The 21,709-nt window shown below is 41.4% G+C and overlaps 1 protein-coding gene across 6 annotated transcripts in view; it reads right to left on the reverse strand.

The window, feature by feature from the left end:
- LOC140731641 (neurofibromin) overlaps nt 1–21,709 on the reverse strand; it is a 359,419-nt gene that overhangs the window by 253,473 nt on the left and 84,237 nt on the right. For all 6 annotated transcript variants that reach the window (XM_073053261.1, XM_073053258.1, XM_073053260.1 and 3 more), the window contains exons 5-8: nt 17,193–17,299; nt 11,921–11,988; nt 8,825–8,900; nt 5,899–6,056 (exon numbers count right to left, since the gene is read on the reverse strand). In XM_073053261.1, the coding sequence (XP_072909362.1) occupies nt 5,899–6,056; nt 8,825–8,900; nt 11,921–11,988; nt 17,193–17,299 (409 nt within the window). The remainder of the gene's footprint in view (nt 1–5,898; nt 6,057–8,824; nt 8,901–11,920; nt 11,989–17,192; nt 17,300–21,709) is intronic.

The following is a 21,709-nucleotide window of genomic DNA, read 5'->3' on the forward strand; positions in this document are numbered from 1 at the left end:
TTGAAAGACTTAAGTAGAGTGGACGTGGAAAGGATGCTTTCAATAGTGGAAGAGTCTGGGACCAGAGGACACAATCTCAAAATATGAGGTCCCTTTAGAAGAGAGATGCAAAGTAACTTCTTTAGCCAGATGGTGGTGAATCTGTGGAATTCACTGCCACATACATCTGTGGAGGCCAAGATACCGGGTGTATTTAAAGTGAAGGTTGAAAGGTTCGTGATTTGTAAGGCTATCAAAAGTCACAGGGAGAAAGTAGGAGAATGGGGTTGAGAGGGAAAATAAATCAGCCATGATTAAATGATAGAGCAGACTCAGTAGGCTGAATGGCCTGATTCAATTCCTATGTCTTATGGTGTTTTAGTCTAGTGAAATTGGATGTTTGATCATCAGCATAGATGTGCAGGCCAAGGTGAAAGGTTCCCTCACAATAGCTGAGGTACTAAAACCAATCTCAGCCAAGCTAGTTGTAACAGGACTAACTTGCCTTGGTATCCTCAGATTAGGAAGAGACTAGAGTATGTTCATGGTTAATGCTGTGGACAGACATTTAGGAACTACTTACTAGAAGTTTAGATGAAGTCATCGGCAACAATTTCAGAAGGTTTACAAAAACAAATAATAAAAATGTATTTTAAACTAAAATTTGAAATACAGACAGACAGACAGACTTTATTGATCCCGAGGACAATTGGGTTTTGTTACAGTCGCTGCAACCAAGAATAGTGTAGAAATATAGCAATATAAAACCGTAAGTAATTAAATAATAATAGGTAAATCATGCCAAGTGGAAGTAAGTCCAGGACCAGCCTATTGGCTCAGGGTGTCTGACACTCCGAGGGAGGAGTTGTAAAGTTTGATGGCCACAGGCAGGAATGACTTCCTATGACGCTCAGTGTTGCATCTCGGTGGAATGAGTCTCTGGCTGAACGTACTCCTGTTCCTAACCAGCACATTATGGAGTGGATGGGAGTCGTTGTCCAAGATGGCATGCAACTTGGACAGCATCCTCTTTTCAGACACCACTATCAGAGAGTTCAGTTCCACCCCCACAACATCACTGCTAGGCAAATAAAAGAGCATAAAATAACTTTTTTTAAAACGAGAAAGTAGTTTTGCTGTAAGAAATGAAATGTCATTCCTATTCCATCTTGAAGCTCTGATCACACACTGATCATGTTTATTCATGAAACTGGGGCAAGCAGGAGGAGGAAGCATTGCCTCGGAAGGTAGTGGAGGCCAATTCTCTGGATGCTTTCAAGAAGGAGCTAGATAGGTATCTTATGGATAGGGGAATCAAGGGATATGGGGACAAGGCAGGAACCGGGTATTGATAGTAGATGATTAGCTATGATCTCAAAATGGCGGTGCAGACTCGAAGGGCCTAATGGTCTACTTCTGCACCTATTGTCTATTGTCTACTGAGATGGAACTAAAGAGAAATGTAACAGGGCAGGAGAGAAAAAGAAGATTAGAAACTTAATATTTCCAATAATTCCAGTAAACTAACAAAAAAATCAATCCCACAGCTCAGGTATTCTCACTGGTGACAATAATAACAATCACATTACAAAACTTTCTCATATTATATAAGAAGCTACCACTGATGACTCAACATGCAACCAATCTCCAGATATTTACCCATTCAGCTAATTGATCTAATACAGTACCACATGCTGTAAACATAAGAGATCGTGCAGGCGCTGGAAATCCACCACACATACAACACTCTGCAGGAACTCAGCAAGTCAGACAGCATCTATGGAGGGGAATAAACAGTCAATGTTTCAGGCCGAGATCCTTCATCAGAACTTCGATGATGGGTCTCAGCCTGAAATGTCATCTCATTGATCCTCTCCGTAGATTATGCCTGACTTCCCGGGTTCCTCCAGCATCTTGTGTGTGATACGGCATGCCTTCTTTGTTAAATGTACAGCTTTAAAAAATGCAAACTAGACACAATAGGCACTAATAAAATTTTTTTAAATTCTAAGCACATGGTGGTGTGATTTCCCCAAGCCCCAATAAACCAGGTGAATCACTGTACAGGTATTACTTCGTATTTTTTTTTAATAATTCAATTGACTTTATTTCTTACTCCTTCATATACATGAGGAGTAAAAATCGTTACATTTCCATCTAAATGTGCAATGTGCAATCACAGTAATTTTTAATAATTTATAACAAATAAAACAGTCAATGTAACATAGAAATACACTCAGATCAGCGTGAGTTAATCAGTCTGATGGCCCGGTGGAAGAAGCTGTCCTGGAGCCTGTTGGTCCTGACTTTTATGCTGCGGTACCATTTCCCGGATGGTAGCAGCTGGAATAGATTGTGGTTGGGGTGACTCAGGTCCCCAATGATCCTTTGGGCCTTTTTTTCGCACCTGTCCTTGTAAATGTCCTGAATCAGGGGAAGTTCACAACTACAGATGTGCTGGGCTGTCTGCACCACTCTCTGCAAAACCCTGCGATTAAGGGAGGTACAGTTCCCATACCAGGCAGTGATGCAGCCAGTCAGAATGCTCCCAATTGTGCCCCTGTAGAACGTTCTTAGAATTTGGGGGCCCATACCAAACTTTCTCAACCGTCTGAAGTGAAAGAGGTGCTTTGTGCCTTTTTCACCACACAGCTGGTGTGTACAGACTACGTGAGATCCTCGGCGATGTGGATGCCGAGGAACTTAAAGCTGTGCACCCTCTCAACCCCAGATCCATTGATGTCAATAGGGGTTAGACTGTCTCCATTCCTCCTGTAGTCCACAACCAGCTCCTTTGTTTTTGCGACATTGAAGGAGAGGTTGTTTTCTTGACACCACTGTGTCAGAGAGATGACTTCTTCCCTGTAGGCCACCTCGATATTGTTTGAGATTAAGCAATCAATGTAGTGTCGTCGGCAAATTTAATTAGCAGATTGGAGCTGTGAGTGGCTCATGGGTATACAGGGAGTAAAGGAGGGGACTTAGTACAAAGCCCTGAGGGGTTCCTGTGTTGAGGGTCAGAGGGGTGGAGGTGAGGGAGCCCACTCTTACCACCTGCCAGCAATCTGACAAGAAGTCCAGGATCCAGCTGCACAAGGCAGGGTCAAGGCCGAGGTATCTGAGCTTCCTGTTGAGACTGGATGGAATTATGGTGTTGAATGCTGAACTGTATTCCAAGAACAGCATTCTCACATAAGTATCCTTATGAAAAGACAATAGCTCAACAGAAATTTGTACAGAACATTGGGTAAGAACACAGCTCTTTCTATCTGAAACCAAGATGAATTTGAATGAAAATTTTCAACAGGTGTAATCATTTGGCAGCAAAAGCTCTACAACAGACTCTACCAAAGGTAAAAGCCAATTGTAGTATTTCATTCAAAGAAGTAGGGCTATCTTAGAAGTTGATTAAAAAACCTAGCATCATTGTAGAATGTTTATCTTTCTGTGAGGCACAAAATCGCACTATTATAAACAACTCTCAGAGAATTCTATTTTTTCTGATTGCTCGAGTGGTCATTCACTTCCTGTGGAACAAACCTGTCACAGAATGACCTCTATTGGCAATAGGCTGTCAGTGAAGAGGACCAGTTGCACACGGCACACTGCCCAACTTTTCAATCATGTAAAACACCGGGCCTTTGCTCAGAATGCCTAAGCAGCCACTCTACCTCAAAACAAGAACCACTGTGGAAATTGGTGAGTCAATCATCTGCACAAAGACTATTTTATAAATATTAACATCCCAACATACAGAAGATTTGTAAAGCAGTCTTTTTCCCTCCAAGATGACCACAGCCTAGTCATGGTTTGGAGGCTTGCGTGCCTCAATGACATGGGGAGCTATTTTGGCTGGAGTCAGGACTTGATGCTTTGACTCTTGGTAGGGTCACCCATGCCAAACAGGTCAAAGGGTAGAGGCCAGACTAAGAGCGGTCCACCAATCCTCCAGGTTTGGGACTTCAGCTCAGAACTAAAAACCCTGACTGGTAAAGCAGAAGTGTTACAGAAACAGCAATGAAGAATCCTTCTGCACCTAAGTGCAATGGTATTCCTTAAACTCCACCTGGGACTTGATTGACTAACAGTCATGAATACTGAGAGGAAGTTACTGACACAATGAAGGAAGCCATGAACAGCACCAAAGATGGAGGAACTTCATTGCTGCCCCAAATGCCAGTGGCATAGAGGGTAAAAGAAAGAGATACAGAAGACTTATATGATTGTTTTAATATAAATCTTCTGTCTGATGTCATGCTTTTAAGACTGGAATACAGAAGCATAGTGCTTAAGTTATTGTACAACAGCCAAATTATCCAGGGAGCATTTCAAATCCATCATGGCATTGGGAGAATTTAAGTTCAACCACGTAAATTGATTTGGAATTGGAAAATCAAACAACATAAACCTACTGGAGACACAAGGCACAGCAGATGCTAGATTTGGAGCAACAAACAGTCTGCTCTAGGATCTCTGCAGGTAAAGAAACATCTGTGAGGGGGGAGGGGGAAACTGTAAATGCTTCAGGTTGAAGCCATGCACCATGAATGAGTGGAGAAGTGAGAGATAAGAGATCTTGCCTCTCCCCTCTCAGTCCTGACGTAGGGTCTTGATCCAAAACATCAGCCATTCCTCTTCACCCACTTGACCCGCTTGAGCTCCTCCCACAAACTGGTTGTTGCTCCATCAACGTAGTGGATTTTTGAAGTCTCATCCATCTCACTGATGGAGTTCAAGGAAGGATATTTGCGTTCATTACTCAGTCTGGCCTGCGTCTAAGTCCAAATCCAATGTGGTTGGCTCTCAACTGTCTCCCAATTTCTGGGGTAATTAGGAATGGAGAGTAAATGCCACTGTTGCCAGTGGTACCCACTGATGTAACTATTTTCAAAGTCAAGCATAAATTACCAATTTTCAATCTGGAGTAATCAATCTATAACACTAACTAAAATGGAAATCTATCAATGCTTTAACTGCTATTGGATTGGGCTGTAGAATTGTTATCCTTCTTGCACTTTAACTTGTCTGTATTTTTATATAATCACCTATAAACATGGGATTGTTCAGTGAGATTTTCAGTGGTTACAGCTGCCTTTACATTTTTCTGGAAACTTCTTCATGTCAGTGGTGGGTGTCACGTTATTGAATCTATTTAATTGGTTAACTGTTATCTGGTGAAATTTCAAGAGAATTAGTTGTCTGGGATAAGAAGACCAGACCACCTTTTTTTCCTTAGGCTCTCTTATATTCCTTCCTTTGTCTGTCCTTTTTCACTCTTCATCTCTCACTATTCTTGTCCCCTCATTTCCTTTGTTGTTGTAAAGCAGGCATTCCCAACCTGGGGTCCACAATCCCTCAGTTAATTGTAAGGGTCTATGGCATACAAAAGGTTGGGAACGTCTGTTGTAACGCTCAATAAAACAACTGTAAGCAATAAGGTTCATGCCACATTCTTATTCTCCGAAGCACCCTTGGATCACAAGAGTGTCAGGATCCAACAATGCCTTAAAGATTATGGCAAAAAAATGATTCACAAATCCAAAGAAAGTGGGGAAAAGGCATTTGTGATGGACACCTTAAATAGCTCATGAATCAAGTAGCTGATCAAGTGGTAGATCAGGTTTGCCCTGGGCTTATTGTACATTTAAACATGAGGCCGCCAGTTTCAATCTGGCTATGTCAATAAAGATGAGAAATACATTTCTTTTCATTTAGAAAACTAATCAGAATTCTTGTTCTTAGTCAGTACATGGCAATCATCATTGAAGCATGCCCATACAAAGAGGATCATGCTAGGCTGTGCTTTCTTTTGGTTCAACAAATGTATAATAAAATTTTTCAAGCAACAAGGCACGTAAGACCTGAGAGAGTAGCTCCAGCAAAATGTCAATATCCTGGAGATGAGTGGAACAAGCTTACCTTGTTCATTTTGCTTTCTTCAACCTCCTCCTTGGAGATGTCCTGCAGAACGTCAGGTGAGAGAATCAGGAGGATGATCTGTAGGGGCCACACCGCTGCTTTTCGTTTGGCACTTTCGGCAAAACTATCCACAAGGTCAAACAGCTTCTCTGAACAATCTGTGTGTGTGTGTGTGTGTTGAGGGATAAAAGCAATCAAAGAAAAACAATACAAAAGATAAAACATCAAACATGGTGTCAGATGATTCACAAACCCACCCATTCTAACAAAGTGATGATTTAAATGTCAGGAGAAAATTATTCAACTATGCATAGCACAAAACTAAACTTTTATTTTCATAAAAGAACAAATAATTGTTTAATAGACACATGTGCTAGTTTCTTATAAAGCATTACAATTTCTTGTGGGAAAAAAACAGGCATTCCACTACTGCTCCACATCCCAGAGAGCTGCAGCATCTGTTTGGATCGCCATTGGTAAATGCAGGACAAACCAAGAAGTTGGGTTAAATAGTTTTGGGTGCAATGGTGGAACACAAAAATGGGTTCAGAGCCTTCAGTCCATCTACAGCAGAAATCAATGTAACAAGATACAGGACCATGTGAAGAATATTTCCACAATTTAAAAAAAATTATAGGACACAGGTGCAGAAGTAGTCTGCTTCACCATTCCATCGCGGCTGATATATTTTACCTCTCAACCTTACTCTCCTGCCTTCACCCACCAGTTCCAAGATGTACTGAGCTGTGTCACCAACCTTGCAGTTTCTTGTGGGCATGGCAGAGAATTTGCCATACCAAGCCAAGATTCTTTGAGGTAGGAAGCTTTCTGTGGTGTACTGATAAAAATTCCTAAGAGTGTAAGGGGACATGTCAAATTTCTTTAGCCTCTTGAGGAAGCAGAGACACCAGTAAGCTTTCTTGGCCATGGTGTCAACATAGTTGGATCAGGTCAGGCTATTGGTGATGATCCTAGGAACATTAATGTAAGTTGCTGCAGGCCTGTCTGGTGGAGGAATAGTCGACATTGAAGCTGTGTAGCCTCAGCTGCAGCGAGAACTAGGCCTCAAGCTCGCCTGCTGCTTCAGCCCAGGTGAGAGAGGTAGAAGCACTACAGCAAGGTTGAGCTCGGTTGGGGCCTGGCCTCTCCCAGTCAGTGCTGCCTTCCCGTGTTCGAGCAATGGAATGACAAGCTGGATTGTGTGTGTCTGTACACTACCATCAATTGCAGGACATTGTCACTCAGGGTCTTGGAATTTATATGTTTTTTTCGAGTGACTATGTTTCTTTACTCAATATTTTGAGTAATGTTACTTGCTATTTTTGAATGTTTGCTTGCTATTTTGAATGTTTTGCCCCAGAGGAACACTGTCTCGTCTAGCTGTATCTATGTATGGTTTGAATGATAACTAAACTTTTGGTTTGATTTTTGATTTGAAGATCTCAATCATCTCGACCTTAGCACCGTTGGTTTAAATGGGAGCATGTGGACAGCCCCCTTCTTGAAGTCAATGGCCATCTCTTTTCCTTTTGCTGACATTGAAGGAGAGATTGTTGTCATGACACCATGTCACTAGGCTCTCTGTCTCCTTCCTGTACTCTGACTCATCATTATTTGTGATACAGCCCACTTAATGATGGTATCGTTCACAGATAGAGTTAGTGCAGAATCTAGCCACAAAATCAAGTGTGGGGAGGCTGAGGACGTAGCCTTGTGGGGCACCAGCGTTGAGTAGAATTATAGGTACGTGCAAGCTGAGGTTGGATGAGACTAGAACGAGTGGTCATGGGTTAAGGGTGAAAAGTGAAATTTTTATGAGTAAAAATGAGGAGGATCTTCTTCACTCAGAGGGTGGTGAGAGTGTGGAACAAGTTGCCAGCACAAGAAGTGGATGCAGGTTTGATTTCAACATTAAGGGAAATTTGGATAGGCACAGGAATGGGAGATGTTTGGAGGGCTATGGTCCCAGTACAGGAATGGGCAGAATAATATTTTTGCATTGACTAGATGGATCAAATGGCCTGTTTCTGTGCTGTAGTATTCTATGACTCTAACTTCAAGGTGTCTCTGAATTAATGCTCTGCAATTCTACACGGACAACAAAGCACTGGCCAGCAAGCATTAACACACCAAGCTTTCAGAATGCCCTACATCATTCATTCCATTTCAAATGCAATCCACTGCATGTTTCACCATCATAAGCACGATATAATTTTTTTTTAACTTTTTATGTGTGTTCTCAGGATGTGGGAGAGGCTGGCAAAACCACATTCATGGCATTACCCTGAGGTAATAGTGGTGAGCCTGCTTTTCCAACAGCTGCATTTCCTCCTCTTGAACAGTGCAAGCATTTTGTACTTGTCTTTTCATTATTTTTTATTCTGTTTCCATATGATCAGAAGAGAGTCAATGAATATTATGTATGATCAGTTCTTGATTAGTGGTTCCCTTTAGACCAGAATGAGAAGGAATTTCTTAAGCCAGAGGGTGGTGAATTTGTGGAATTCATTGCCACAGACTTCTGTGGAGCCTAGTCATTGGGTATATTTGATGTGGAGATTCATGCATTCTTCATTGGTAAGGTGTCAAAAGTTAGAGGGAGAAGGCAGGAGAATGGGATTAAGGGGGATAGATGACAGAATGGTGAAGCAAACCCGATGGACTAAATGGTCTAATTCTCCTCCTTTGTTTTATTGTCTTATATCTATGCATTTCAGATCTTAATTAAATGGTAGCCTGGTATCTGCACATACAACCACACTGATAATTAACACTTTAGGTAACAAAGGATCTGGTAAAGTCTTCATTACATAAACACAGCCACAGCAGCATTCAAAGAGAAACCATAGGGTTTTCACATTCGACTTTCAGAAATATCCAACAGCTCTCTCCAACGTGTGACAATGATATTCGTAGCATCGCTCACCTGCCAGATCGGGCTGAGGTCTCTGGTACAACATGGTGAACTCGTCAGGATAATTTTCCACCCAGTTCCAAAATGCCTATATCATTAAATATTTCAATGTTTGTAATCATTTCAGCTTATTACAGAAGGATTATATTTAAAATCATATCTGTAAGATACACAGCTGGGTATATTCTTCAGTCTCTGCAGTTATTTTTAAGAGTTTCCTGTGATATGATTTTGTAAACAAATAAAATGTATCAAGATGCAACATTCCACCAATGCTCAGAAGCACAAATCCATCTTTTGAAACACAAAAATTTCTCATCCCACACAAACATCACTATTCCCCATGAGGAGGCCTAAATGATGCATTGTCATAGGTTGCAGATCTGTCTAAGCATCATCGAAACGTCATGTGCACATTTTTAAAATCACACAGCTTAAGACCTAGCCTTGGCTGACGCTCAAACCCAATGGCTGTATCAGTAGGGAATTACAACAGCTTTCAGCTGTGTTGATCACTTGAATACTTAAGTACGAGATCATCCTCGAATCAAAGTTGTACAGCTGAGGAACATGCCTTTCCAGCCCACCATATCCAAGCCAACCATTTTGCTCATCTAAACTAATCCCATCTGGCCACATTCATCATCATCATTATGTGCCGTGTCGTATGACGTGGGCAATCATGGTCCATGATTACAATTGTTCCTGGCAAATTCTACAGAAGCGGTTTGCCACTGCCTTCTTCTGGGCCAGTGTCTTGACAAGACGGGTGACCCCAGCCATTACCAATATTCTTCAGAGATTGTCTGCCTGGCATCAGTGGTTGCATAACCAGGACTTGTGATATGCACCATCTGCTCATCCATCACCTGCTCCCATGGCTTCACCTGACCCTGATCAGGGGCTAAGCAGGTGTGACACCTTGCCCAAGGGTGACCTGTAGGCTGGCGGAGGGAAGGAGCGCCTTACACCTCCTTTGGTAGAGATGTATCTCCATCCTGCCACCCACTGCTTACATTAGGTCCATAATTCCTTATGTCTTGCTTATTAAAGCGTCCGTCTAAATGCCTCTAAAATTAAGTGATGGTTTCAGCCTTTGCTACTTTTCTCTGTAAAGCACATTCCAGATATCAACCACTTTCTAACAAATTACCCCTCAAGATCCTCTGTAAAACTCATTACTCCCACTTTAAACTTGGTCTTTCCTATTTCTGAAATCAGGGCGGAAGGATCAGAAAGAAAGAGCACAAGAAACGCACACTAAGTGCTGGAGGAACTCAACAGGCAATGCAGCATTAATGAAGACCAGTTGCAATCTTATTGAATTACATATCTGGTGTACAGGACAACTTCTCCCTCTCTGATGGAGCAACCTGATGGCATGAATATTCATTTCTCCTTCCAGTAAATAATTTCCCTCCCCTCTTGCTCTATTCCCCACTCTGACCTTTTACCTCTTCTCACCTGTTTATCACAACCCCCTGGGTCCCCTCCTCCTTCCCTTTCTCCTATGGTCCATTCTCCTCTCCTATCACATTCCTTCTTCTCCAGCCCTTGACCTTTCCCACCCACCTAGCCTCACCTATCACTTTCTAGCTATCCTCCTTTCCCTCTCCTAACCTGGCATCTTCCCCCTTCCTACTTGTCCAGAAGATGGGTCCCTGCCCAAAACATCGAGTGTTTGTTCATTTCCACAGGGGTTGCCTGACCTGCTGAGTTCCTCCAGCATTTTGTGTGTGTTGCTTTGGATTTCCAGCAGCTGCAGACTTACTTGTGTTTACTATTGAATTATATATCTGGTGCACAGGACCACTTCTACTGTTATCTAAATTTCAGACATAAATAGAATAGACAGTCTTTTTCCAAGGGTAGAATTGTCAAATATTAGAGGGCATAGATTTAAGGTAAAAAGAGGAAAATTATATATCTTATTATAATTTAAAGTTTTTTTTAATGTATTGCTCTGTACTGCTGCTGCAAAACAACAAATTTCACAACATATGCCAGTGATAGCCAATTTGATTCTGGATTAGTTTAAATTGGGATCAGAGTTAACACAAACATTGTAGGCTAAAGAATAGAAATTCTGCAGACGCTGGAAATCCAAAGCAACACATACAAGATGCTGGAGGAATTCAGCAGGCCAGACAGCATCTATGGAAAAGAGAAAACAGTCGACATTTTGGGCCGAGACCCTTCATCGGGATTGTGGGCTAAAGTTCTAATTGCCTGTATTTCTGCTAAGGTCATTGGTGCTTCCTTAATCACTTACAAGTTCCGAAACAACATCTTGAAAAGTATGTTAAAAACAACCCCAATGTAAATTTCAAGGAAATTCAGCCTACGTTTATGTAATATCTCCTTTTAATTACATAGGATAAGATGCCATCAAGATCAAATTATTAGTAAACCGTTATAATTAATAATCCATATAATTAAATGCACTCAACAAGAATTTTCAACACAAGATCTGAAGTTAAATAAAGAGAATAACTTGCAAAAATAATGATATATTTCACTTTAGCTACTTCATGAAATAGTTCACATTTCATAATTATAAAGTTAAATTAAATATTCAAAATATTACAAATACCCTACATAATTAAACATATCTATAACCCAACAAATTCAATAGTGAAGATGCAGGTAACATGGGAATAGCCTACACAAGAGATCCTGCGGATGTTGGAAATTCAGAGTAATACGTACAAAATGCTGGAGGAACTCAGAAGGTCAGGCAGTATCTATGGAGAGGAATCAACAGTCGACACTTCAAGCCAGAACCCTTCATCAGAACTGGAAGGGAATGGGGAAAATGCCAGAATAAGAAGGTGAGGGATAGGAAGGAGTACAAGCTAGAAGGTGATCTTGAAGCCAGATGGGTGGGTGAGGGGCAATGAAGTGAGAAGCTGAAAGGTGATAGGTAGAAAAGGTAAATACCCTTCCTTTCCAGTTCTGATGAAGAGTCTTGGCCCGAAGCATCAACAGTTTATTCCTCTCCATAGATGATGCCTAACTGTTGTACACAGGTAAACAATTCTTTAAATCATCTCCCTCCATCCATCAGATGTCTATTAGGACAGGGACAAAATGCTGAGAGAAACTTACCTTTTCAAGACTGCTGATGACTGCCAACTGAGCTGCCTTTTTCAGTGATTTGAATTTAAAAACTGTCTCTGTAGTAAATAAAAGGATTTCATTACTTTCTCTCCGAGCTCGATTTTAGCACATGCTAGAGGAAATTAAATATTTAAGAAAATACAGTGAATAGGGCCAAGCAGAGAAAGCTTATGCATTAATTCTTCTGCATGAACAGAATAATAGTATGCTCTACAATTGAGCTCCAGGTTATTAAACTGAAAATTTCAGCTGTTTTGAATTTCTCAACTAACATTCTACATATCATTGATGTCCTTCTTAGCAACATTTCATTCCCAGAGTGTTAAGGTAGGTCATTAACTTCTAGTTCTCAGTCCTATACTTTCACTGGCTTCAACAAAATTCATAGGAGGTAAGCAATTGATCCATCTCCATCTCTTCATCTCACAAACAGGAACGCAAAACATCTCACATTTTAATTGAGCTAAATTTATCATTCAGAAAATTTGGATGATGATCCAACCTTAGGCACAATCCAGAGCCCTATCACCATGCCATTATAATTAAAATGTTCCATTTTGTCAAAAAGAATTTAAGTACAAATCTAGCCAAAACAAGTGACATATCTTACAGGGAGAATGGCAGACTTTCAGATCAAACTAGGCTAACAGTTCAAGTGAATGCCAAATTAGTTCTGACATTTCCTTCTAAGTCACAACAGCTCAATTGTGATCAGTAAAATAATCCAACCTCCCATCTTTAGGAGCGTCCTATTCACGTTGCCTAAAGCAATTGTTCTGCACACGTGATAGGAAGGATTTCTAATACACATGTCCATCATTCACTTAAACTGATCTAATCTTAATCATCCTCTAGACCAGGGGTTCTTAACCTTTTTTATGCCATAGACCACTTTGTCAGTCCAGTGAAGCCTATGGACCCCTTTGGCAGTCCAGTGAAGCCTATGGACCCCTTTGGCAGTCCAGTGAAGCCTACGGGCCAATTTGAGTGTCTGGTGAAGCCAATGGACCCCTTTGGCAGTCTGGTGAACCCTATGGACCCCTTTGGCAGTCCAGTGAAGCCTACGGGCCAATTTGAGTGTCTGGTGAAGCCAATGGACCCCTTTGGCAGTCTGGTGAACCCTATGGACCCCTTTGGCAGTCCAGTGAAGCCTACGGGCCAATTTGAGTGTCTGGTGAAGCCAATGGACCCCTTTGGCAGTCTGGTGAACCCTATGGACCCCTTTGGCAGTCCAGTGAAGCCTACGGGCCAATTTGAGTGTCTGGTGAAGCCAAGGGACCCCTTTGGCAGTCTGGTGAACCCTATGGACCCCTTTGGCAATCCGGTGAACCCTATGGACCCCTTTGGCCGTCCAGTGAACCCTATGGACCCTTTGGCAGTCAGATGAAGCCTACAGACCCCTTTGGCAGTCTGGTGAACCCTATGGACCCCTTTGGCAGGCTGGTGAACCCTATGGACCCTTTTGGTAGACCAGTGAAGCCTATGAACCCCTTTTACAGTCCAGTGAAACCTATGGATATATTTGGCAGTCTGGTGAAGCCTACAGACTCATTTGGCAATCTGATGAAGTTTATAGCCTAATTTAGCAGTCTGGTGAAACTGATAAGATACCTTCTCAGAATAATGTATTTAAATACATAAAATAAGATACATAGGACTATAAAAGCAACCAATTATATTGAAATACAGTTAACAAAATATTAAAAGGCTAATTTGTGATATAGTGCTTCTTTATTAACACATTAAATATCAAGTCTGTAGGCAAGCTAAAATTTTATTTTTTAAAGACATCAGTGAGAAGGCTGTTGTTGCTTAGCTTGAATAAGAATATTAAACTGTAGGCTGGTCTTTGATAAAGCGATACGCATGTCATGTTCGACATCCAGTCGCAGTGCTGCCCAGTAGATAGCCAGCTACGCTGCATGAGCATCAATAGATTGGAAGACTGTGATCATGTTCAATCTAGCGGTGGGTCTAATAGCTACCATAATTTCAAAGTACTGATGAGTTTGCCATAAACAATTTTTTGAGATACTTATAACAACTATAGTGTGATATGAAAATATCTGTGATTTCTGTCGGTGACAAGATCACAGGTACTGTTAATACTACTGTGATTTGTTGCCTACATTGATAATTGAAGAAAATACTAAATTTCAGTTGGAGGATACTGAAAATAAAGCTATAAATTTTTCCCTATCCAAGTTTGTGGACCTCAGGTTAAGAAACCCTGCTGTAGACATTCAGATTCCTGTTATGTTGTAATCATGCCCCAATAGCACAAACTCACCTGCTTTGCAGATGGTCCATATTGATCACAAACAGATCAAAATCCTACTCAAACTACCAATCCCTTCATATTCCCCAAATTCTCTCCACTTGGGAAATTCTTTACTAAGATATGGAAATGCCACAAAGACCAAATTATTGGTGGAATAGCCAAGGCAGCCCAAGAGAAATTGCATAAAGGCAGGAGAACCCCAATGGATATTGCAAATTTAAATGATCACTTGTGATCTTACTATAATACCATAATGAAGTATTATTCATGTCTAAAATAATAACCATGTGATAGCCTATAAATATATATACCACCTACAGACAGTACCCAAAAGTGCCCACCTTCAATCTGATATTACCCCTTTACATATACCTGCTTGATACAATGTTGACTCAACAACTTAATAGTTATTTCATCTTCATACAAAATAAAAATGTTGTCCTTTTGGAGATTAAAACAAACAAACTTAATCTATTGTCTACCAAGCCATTTCAAGGCTCAGGTAGAATTTGGAAGGGTAGCTTAAAAAGCCCTCCCCACCATTGAGCACATCCACACAGAGCGCTGTCTAAGGAAAGCAGCATGGAACTCCTCCACCCAGGTCACACACTCTTCTCGCTACTGCTATCAGAAGGTACAGGAGCCTCAGGACTCGCACCACCAGGTTCACACACAGTTATTACCCCTCAATCATTAGGCTCTTCAATCAAAGGTTGGCTCTTCACCCAACTTCACTTGCCCCATCACTGAACTGTTCCCACAACTTATGGACTCACTTTCAAGGAGTCTTCATCTCATGCTTTCAATATTTATTGCTTGTTTATTATTATTATTATTATTATTATTATTATTATTGTTTCCTTTTTTACTTTTGTATTTGCAGTTTGTTGTCTTTTGCACAATGGTTGTTTGTAGGCCCTTTAGGGTGTGGGCTTTCATTGATTCTATTATGGTTCTTGGATTTACTGAGTAAACAAGTAAACAAACCTCAGGTAGTAAATGGTGACATATATGTACTTTGATAATAACTTTACTTTGAACTTTGAACATGTACTTAGGGACAGTGACAATAGTAAACCAATCTTGTCTTGCATACTGTTCACAGAGATCAATCCATTACACAGTGCATTGAGGTAAAACTATAACAGAATGGACAATAAACAACATGGGCCAACACAACGCAGTACAGATGTTTCGACCCATGATGTTGTGCCTACCTATATAAACTGTAGTCCATGATTAATCTAACTCTTCCCCATACACAGCCCATAACCCTCCATACATGTGCTTATCTAAGAGTCTTTTAAATGCCCCTATCGTACCAGCCTCTACCAGCACCCTGGGCAGTGCATTCCAGGCAGCCACTATCCTGTCTCTGACATCTCCCCTAAACGTTCCTCCACTCACTTTAATCAGATGTCCTCCGGGATTGGCCACTAGTACCCTGGGGAAAAAGGTGCTGGCTGTCCACTCTATCTGTGGCTCTTACAGTATAATCTGATATACCTCTGTCATGTTTCGTTACCTCTCATCCTGCATTACTCCAAAGAGAAAAGCTTTAGCTCGTACAACCTTTTCTCAACCTTGCAGCTCCTGAATTCAATACCCCCTTACTAATGAAAGTAATCACACCATACACTTTCTTAAACACCTCATCAACTTGCATGGCAATCTTTGAGGGACCTATGGATCTGGACCTTGATGTCCCTCTGCTCCTCCACACTGCTAAGAAGCCTGCCATTAACCTCATACTCCACCTTCAAGTTTGATCTTCCAAAGTGAAGCACTTCACAATTTTCTGGATTGAACTCCAACTGCTACTTCGCCTAATAAAGTGTAAGAGTTACAGATAAAGTGCAGAATAGGTAGATAATAAGGTGTAAGGTCACAACAAGGTAGACTGAGGACAAGATCCATCTTTTCATACTAGGGAAACGTTCAAGAGTTTTATAACAATTAAACAAAAGCTGCCCTTGAGCCTGCATATGCTACAGGAGGAAAATGTTATATATATTTTTTTATTGTGATACAGTGCAGAACAGGCCCTTCCAACCCTTCGAACTGCACTGCCCAGCAGTTCCCTGATTTAATCATCGCCTAATCAGGGGACAATTTATAATGACCAATTAACCTACCAACTGGTACACCTTTGGAGTGGGGGAAGAAACTAGAGTATCTGGAGGACACCCATGCAGTCAAGGGGAGAATTTACAAACTCCTTACAGTCAGCGGCAGGAATTGAACTCAGGTTGCCTGTATTGTAAAGCATTGTGCTAAAAACTACGCTACTATGCCACCCAAAAAAGACCTAACTACAAAGTTGCCCCAATATAACCTCCAAATTTCTACTGTACTCATTATTCATATATAATATGAAAAATGATGGCCAATTCTCTTATTGTAATGTTGCTTTAAACCTCCCAAGATTCAGGCCATAAGTTATGCAATGCTTCCACTCATGTTGTTAGGCATGGTATACCTTCTTGCATCACATTGACACCAGTTTCAACATCCAATGACACAATCACCCACTTCCCTAATCAGCATGTTGCCAACGTTACTCAGAGTCTGAATGAAGCTGGTCCCCCATTCCTTGGCCGGTATACCTTGCTTCTTATAACCCTGCCTATGGACTACTTGTCTCAGTCCCATCAGGGAAGAGGCCACGTAGCATGCACATCAGAACCACCAGACTCAAGAACAGTTACTTTTCCCAAGCAGTAAAGCTGATCAACACCTCCAACCACTAACTCCACCACTACTTTATTTCCTGTCAGTCACCTCATGTACAGCCTCGCATCACTTTATGGACATACAACTAATCTACGTATATAAGCTCTCTTCTGAATTTATTTATGTTGTGGTTTATAAAATTATTATTATGTTCTTTATCTTTTGTGGGGGGGGGTTTTGTGGTGCATTGGATCTAGAAAAACAATTATTAATACCGAAATGTTAAAAGAAAAAGTTCTAATTTACCTTGCAGCAATCGTTTGAGTCTTGCACAATCCACATTTATGTGCTGTATCAATTCAATATCATTGACGTCAGTACTATCTTCTGAGCACACTGCCAGCTCTTGTAACCTACAAATGAACAGTAATATAAAAAATTCAGTAAGAAAACGGGCATGAATAATTAAGCTAATCAGCAACAAACCTATTTTGCTAAAACATACCAGCTAACCACTGACCATACTACTAACCAACTACCACAGATGATCATTAGTAGTTCAGTAACATCAGCATTATTGAAATTGTATTCTTGAAACTCTTAAAATGTCACTAAAAGTCTCTCTCGGTCCATCACAGGCAAAACGTTCTCCTCCATTGAGCAAATCTACAAGGTGTGCTGCCACAAAAAAAAAGTGACCATCATGAAGAACCCCCATCATCCAGGAGGTACAGAAGCCTTAAGTCCAACACAACCAGGTTCAGTTATTACTCCTCAACCATCCAGTTCCTGAACCAGTGTGGATAACAGTTATTACTGGTTCCTGAACCAGTGTGGATAACTTCACTCACCACAACACTGAACACAGCCTATGGACTCACTTTCAAGGACCAAACAACTCATGTTCTCGGTATTATTTTCTGTATTTATTTGTTTTGTTTGTTTATTTATTATTTGTTTTATTTTTGTGTTTGGACAGTTTTTCTTTTGCATATTGGTTGTCAGTCTTTGTATGTAGCTTTCACTGATTCTACAGTTTTGTTCTACTGTGAATGCCGCAAAAAAAAGAATCGCAAGGTAGCATATAGGACATATACGTACTTGAATCATAAAATTACTTTGAACTTTGAAATACTACTCAGTTCACGAAAATATTGAGTATTCACAACACCTCACACACATTTCACTTTCAAATCTGCAGAAGCTAATTAAGCTAATGGAGCTGATTAAGAGATCCCAGGGACTATTCTGTTTTTTTTCTATAAATTACTGTATTAATCACACTTCTTGTCGGATACTATCACTGCAATCAATAGCCTACAACTTCCCCTTTGGAGTTGAGCTTTTGAGCTGCCTGTACAACCTGGCATTTTTGCATGTGAACTGAAGTTTCAATGATGCAGGACAGTTGTGGCCTGGGGTGTACAGGCCGAATCGAGGCGGCAGGGCCCAGGCCAAGAGCAGAGAATGAGCCAATGCTCGGCCACCGCTGGTACGGACATGACTTGGAAGTGATTCAATGTGGCAGAACTGAGGCAAGGAAAGCGGAGGCAGGACTTGAGGTTTGATCGATTCAAGTTGCAGTCCGAATTGGGAAGTTTGGGAATGAGTCAAATCGAGGCAGTGGGCCTGGGTCCAAGAGCGTATTGAAGCAGTAGGGCCAGGTCCGAGGGTGAGGAATGACCCACGGTTTGGACGATATAAGTGCTGGGCTAGACTGAAAAGAATAAAAAGGTCAGGGTGTAGGGGCTGGAAGCGAGGTACGGGCCAGTTTAGCTCCCTGTTCACCTCTGCGCTGAACTGTGGCTGTGACCTGCAGCTAATGGGCTCCTGAATCATCTGCCGTGATGATTGTCTTCATAATTGTGGACTCACTTTCATGAACATCAGTTCTGCATGTTATTTGCTTATGTTTATTGTTTGCATTATTTTTTTGGCTGTGCATTTGGTATTTGACTGTCTTCTTTTTTTAAAACAGTCAACGTTTTTGGCTGAGACTTTTATGAATTACTTAATTATTTAGATGTACAGCACGGTTTCCTGCCAACAAGCTCACGCCGCCCAATTAAACCCATGTAATCAATAAAACTAGCAACCCGTACGTCTTTGGACTATGAGAGGAAACCAGAGCACCTGGAGGTAACCCACGTAGTCACAGGGAGAACACACAAACTTCTTACAGACAATGGCAGGAAATTGAGCATGGTAAGAAAGGGAGGCACAAGCCAGAACGATTCCTCTCCACAGATGCTGCATGATTTGCTGAGCTCCTTCAGATGACACAAAGCTGGGTGGCAGTGTGAAATGTCAGGAAGATGTTATGAGAATGCAGGGTGACTTGGACAGGATGGGTGAGTGGGCAAATGTATGACAGATGAAGTTTAATGTGGATAAATGTGAGGTTATCCACTTCGGTGGCAAGGACAGGAAGGCAGATTACTATCTAAATGGAGTCAAGTTAGGAAAAGGGGAAGCACAACGAGATCTAGGTGTTCTTGTACATCAGTCAATGAAAGCAAGCATGCAGGTACAGCAGGCAGTAAAGAAAGCTAATGGCATGCTGGCCTTTATAACAAGAGGAATTGAGTATAGGAGTAAAGAGGTCCTTCTGCAGCTGTACAGGGCCCTGGTGAGACCCCACCTGGAGTATTGTGTGCAGTTTTGGTCTCCAAATTTGAGGAAGGACATTCTTGCTATTGAGGGAGTGCAGCGTAGGTTCACAAGGTTAATTCCTGGAATGACAGGACTGTCATATGTTGAAAGATTGGAGCGACTGGGCTTTTATACACTGGAATTTAGAAGGATGAGAGGGGATCTGATTGAGACATATAAGATTATTAAGGGATTGGACACGCTGGAGGCAGGAAGCATGTTCCCGCTGATGGGTGAGTCCAGAACTAGAGGCCACAGTTTAAGAATAAGGGGTAGACCATTTAGAACTGAGATGCAGAAAAACTTTTTCACCCAGAGAGTGGTGGATATGTGGAATGCTCTGCCCCAGAAGGCAGTGGAGGCCAAGTCTCTGGATGCATTCAAGAGAGCGCTAGATAGAGCTCTTATAGATAGCGGGGTCAAGGGATATGGGGAGAGGGCAGGAACGGGGTACTGATTGTGTATGATCAGCCATGATCACAGTGAATGGTGGTGCTGGCTAGAAGGGCTGAATGGCCTACTCCTGCACCTATTGTCTATTGTCTTTTGTGTGCATTATTCCTTTTTTTTCTCGTTTAAAATTTCCATCAGGTTTTGTATGAGATTGTGTAAGATTTTGTAACTAAACTCCATGCCTCTCAGTGGCAGAGGATGTTGACTCATTTCGCCGACTGCAAACAAGACTGACTCAGAACTGTTTCAGATTTTAAGCTGCATATATCACCTTGATCCAAACGGAAAAAACCATCTGCTATGGTTCCAGCAAAGTTTCACAATTCAACACAGATCAGTGAGACTTGATCTGTTCTGATACAACAGCAACAGGAAATGGCTTTCTGCACCAGTAAATGGACAAACTGAATTAAATAAGGATTCTGCTTAAAATTAAAATATTCCATCACATGCCAAACCAACACCCCAAAATCACTGCATCCTCAAGTTTTGGTCTCTTGTAAATCCCCCTCCATCTTTTTTATATCCATTGTGGACTGCTCAACCCATTCTCTGCACATTCCTGCTTTTATCTTTTTGCAAACTCAGGGTCACGCAGAACTCTACATCCACATTATAAATCCACCGATTTCTGTTCATCCATGCCATAGGCTTGCTGGATCCACGTTATGCCTCTATTTTAAGATTATCCGTCTTGTTTACCAACCGCTTCACGGTGTTATTCTTCTTTTAGTGTTGTCAGCTCCAGCACACCCAAACTGCTCTGACCTTGGATTCTTTACTCAGATGTGCTGACCACACTATTGGTGATCATTCTCTTTCTCAGAGCCTCCCTTTAGTTCACCTGGCTCCTTCAATGTGCTTCACAAAAACCACCTCTTTCATTCCTGATTTTGCTTTAAGGTTTAAGATCAAGTTTTCATAAAATCTTAGAACACTGCAGCACAGAAGAAGCACATCTCGTCCATGCCAAACTTATTCTGCCTAGTCCCACTGACCTGCGCTTGGATCATATCCTTCCATACCCCTCCCATCCAAGTACTTCTCCAAACTTCTTTAATTTTGCAAGCAAACCTGCATCCACCACTGCTTCTGGCTGACAGCTCTTTCAACATCTGCATCACCCTCTGAGTGATTAAGTTCTTCCTCAGGCTCCCCTTAAATATTTCACCTGTCATCCTTAACCTTTGACCTCTAGTTCTCAAAGACGTAGAGATCAGCAGATGCTAGAAGTCCGAGCAACACACACAAAATGCTGGATGAACTCAGCAGGCCAGGCAGCATCCATGATAAAGACTACGCAGTCGACATTTCGGGCTGAGACCCTTCGATCACGTCCCAATGAAGGCTCTCAGTCTGAAACGTCGAGTATTTACTCTTTTCCATAGATGCTTCCTGGCCTACTGAGGTTCTCCAGCATTTTGTGTGTATCACCTCTAGTTCTCATCTCACCCAACTTCAGTTAAAAAGCCTGCTTGCATTCACCCTGTCTATACCCCTCAAAATTTCGTATACCTCCATCAATCTGCCCTTCCCCCGTTCTCCTGTGCACCAGAGAATAAAGTCCTAACCTATTTAGCCTTTCCTTTTAACTCAAGTCCTCAAATTCTAACGGCATTCTTGTAAATTTTTTTGATAGTATTCCTACATATCATGAAAAGGTGTGTTGCATTAAGAAGTGTGATACAAATACGAACAATTGTAAGAATTGGAAAACT

Source organism: Hemitrygon akajei, chromosome 8 (assembly GCF_048418815.1).
Source record: "Hemitrygon akajei chromosome 8, sHemAka1.3, whole genome shotgun sequence".
NCBI lineage: Eukaryota > Metazoa > Chordata > Chondrichthyes > Myliobatiformes > Dasyatidae > Hemitrygon > Hemitrygon akajei.